The 2,431-nt window shown below is 57.2% G+C and overlaps 1 protein-coding gene across 1 annotated transcript; it reads right to left on the bottom strand.

The window, feature by feature from the left end:
• Positions 1–23: 23 nt before the first annotated feature.
• Positions 24–970, bottom strand: SDRG_17338 (hypothetical protein; the record flags this gene model as incomplete). The annotated part of the gene is made up of 1 exon (XM_008623579.1): positions 24–970. A coding segment is annotated over exon 1 (891 nt), but the record flags the coding sequence as incomplete, so codon positions are not given.
• Positions 971–2,431: the final 1,461 nt, after the last annotated feature.

The raw sequence follows: 2,431 nt of genomic DNA, 5'->3' as shown, positions 1-2,431 counted from the left end.
AGCGTCGCGTCCTGGCCAGCGCCGCTCTTGAACATGACGTTGCCAGCGCCAAAGTCACCAACACCAAAGTCTTTGGTGCCGCCGCCGGCGAGCTGCGTGTTGTGGTCGGCATACGGCTGCGTGCGCCACCACAGGTCGAGCGGCTTGTCGCAGCCGTTCTTGATGCGGTAAACACCCGACCCGATTGCAGCGGGGCTGGGTGGCGAGGGCGCTTGGGTTGGGGCGGGCGTTGGTGCAGGCGTGGGTGCCGGGGTCGGCGCAGGCGTCGGGGCCGGCGTAGGAGCAGGTGTCGGAGCTGGCGTCGGAGCGGGCGTCGGAGCGGGCGTAGGAGCGGGCGTCGGGGCCGGCGTCGGGGCCGGCGTGGGAGCGGGCGTCGGGGCCAAGGTGGCCTCTTCGAGGTGCGAAGCCGCTTCGGTCGTCGGCTGCGCAGTTGTGGGCTCTGGCGTTACGGTGGTGGGCTCCGTCGTCACGGTTTCTGTGGTGTTGGTAGCAGTAGTCGAGTTGCCATCGACGATCGAGATGGGGGTGAACGTCGTAGCGACAGGAACCGTGGCATCGCCAACTCCAGTGTTGCCAACCGACACCTCGCCGGACGAAGGCGCACCGCTGGACGACGACGGCACAGGCGTCGGAGACTTACCTCCCGGTACATTGTTGCCAGAGCTCACGCTTGCATCGGTGCCACCAGATTGCGTGCAAATAACGGCGACAGCCACGCCGACGACGAGCAAGGCGGCGGCCGAGATGCCAATGATACGATTGCGGCGTTTGCGCTGGAAGTTCTCCTCGTACTCATCATCGTCCTTGAGGTCGGCGGGGTGACCGAACGTCTCGCGCCACGCGACGACGTCGCCGCCGTTGGCTGCCGCCGTGTTGCCAGGCGAGATGGTCATGATGCTGTCTTGGACGGGCATGATGAGGAGAGTAGATGTCGAAGAGTGAGGGATAAGCGACGAAGCGTGGGCATCGAGTTACTCCACATGCTGTGTTCACCAGCTGGAGGTGGCAGGTCCTTTTACACCCGTTTCTCACCATTTCGATTTGGGGGCCCTACCTGATATATCATACAAAACTAAGGTTTATCACGAAAAATTGGGTCCCCTGGGGTATTTGTCCCAACCAAGGCATGGGATAATTCCAGAGCGATACAAACTCTGCGATATCCCATTACCGACAATAGTGGATAGTTGATTTCTCAAAAGTGGCCCTTCGTCGAAGTTCGCACACGCGTCCTGCCTGGACGAGGAGTCAAGAAAGCATTTCGAACGACAAGGTTCGTTCCCCTTCTTCGCCGCTCGTCGTCCAGCAGCTTTTCTGGCAGGTACGAACAGTCGCACATACACCAAGCGATCTTGGATTTGTCGAGAAGTCCAGAGTTGCCGAGTGAGCTGCAGAGACGTCCGGCGCTGCACATTCGGTGGGTTGGTACTAGTAATGCGACCATTCTTCAATGCGTCCTCTTATGGACGACCAGCTCAGTTCTGTCGGGATATTTTAGGGCTCGCAATGTGCTACTCGTCATTTGACGCGTGTGGCCTAGCATGCCGCCGCCCTCCAGCAACCCAACGAACACGACCGCGCTGGATTTGTCAATGTCGGTGCCTTTACTGCTGGCACTCGAAGTTCGAAGCCAACACATCTGGTTTTTTAGAATCCACACTGACGTGCGACCACGGAAGAGCCAGCGGTGGCGATCGAAGGGATTTGGATGGCACGAGATGGCACGGATACTAGCGGGAGATGAATGGACTCGCGCGCGACATCTTCTTGATATAGTACCGGTGGTGTAGCGAGAGAACTTTCTGCATTGGCAGTGTATATACATTTTGTCCGTGTGGCAGGTAGGTTCGATTTGCCGTTCGAACCTGCATTGGGCTACGAAAGGAAACGTCGAATGCCGAATCACGAATGGTCCGTTGTCTTCGACAATACCGGTACGCTGGTGATTCAAGTAAAATCGCGTGGCAACTCATGGCTTGGTCTGTGCCAGGTCCCATTTGTTAGGCGGCCTGGAGGAGCTCCTGGAGGCATGCCAGCATCCGTGCCAGCATACGCATTGGCTTGTTGTAGTTGCAGCTGCTTTGTTACTGGAGTCAGTAATATCTCCACGATATTTGTCGCTTTCTCTGGTAATGCATGCTGGAGCATGCTAGAAATGTAGTCTTGGTGTAACTGCGTACGAGCACGAAGAGGATACTCTTCATCTCTCGCTGTGCCCTTGCCGCACCTGCAGTGAGAAACGTGTCGCCCCAAAACACATCGCTCCTTCTATGACTCGGTTGCTTGTGCTATTGCCGGCAACGTTAGTACCGGTAGTGCTAATCAAGAGCCACATAATTGGCATCAAGGGGCGGCACTGTTTTAGGTCTCGTTTCTAGTGGAGGCCAAGTCCTGGACAATGCTGATTGACAAAGTAGCTGGGGTTTCCATA

The sequence above is a fragment of the Saprolegnia diclina genome (genome assembly GCF_000281045.1).
Source record: "Saprolegnia diclina VS20 unplaced genomic scaffold supercont1.276, whole genome shotgun sequence".
NCBI classification, from domain to species: domain Eukaryota; phylum Oomycota; class Saprolegniomycetes; order Saprolegniales; family Saprolegniaceae; genus Saprolegnia; species Saprolegnia diclina.
Note: the sequence above shows the minus strand (reverse complement) of the source record. Positions and strands in the feature narration are given on the sequence as shown.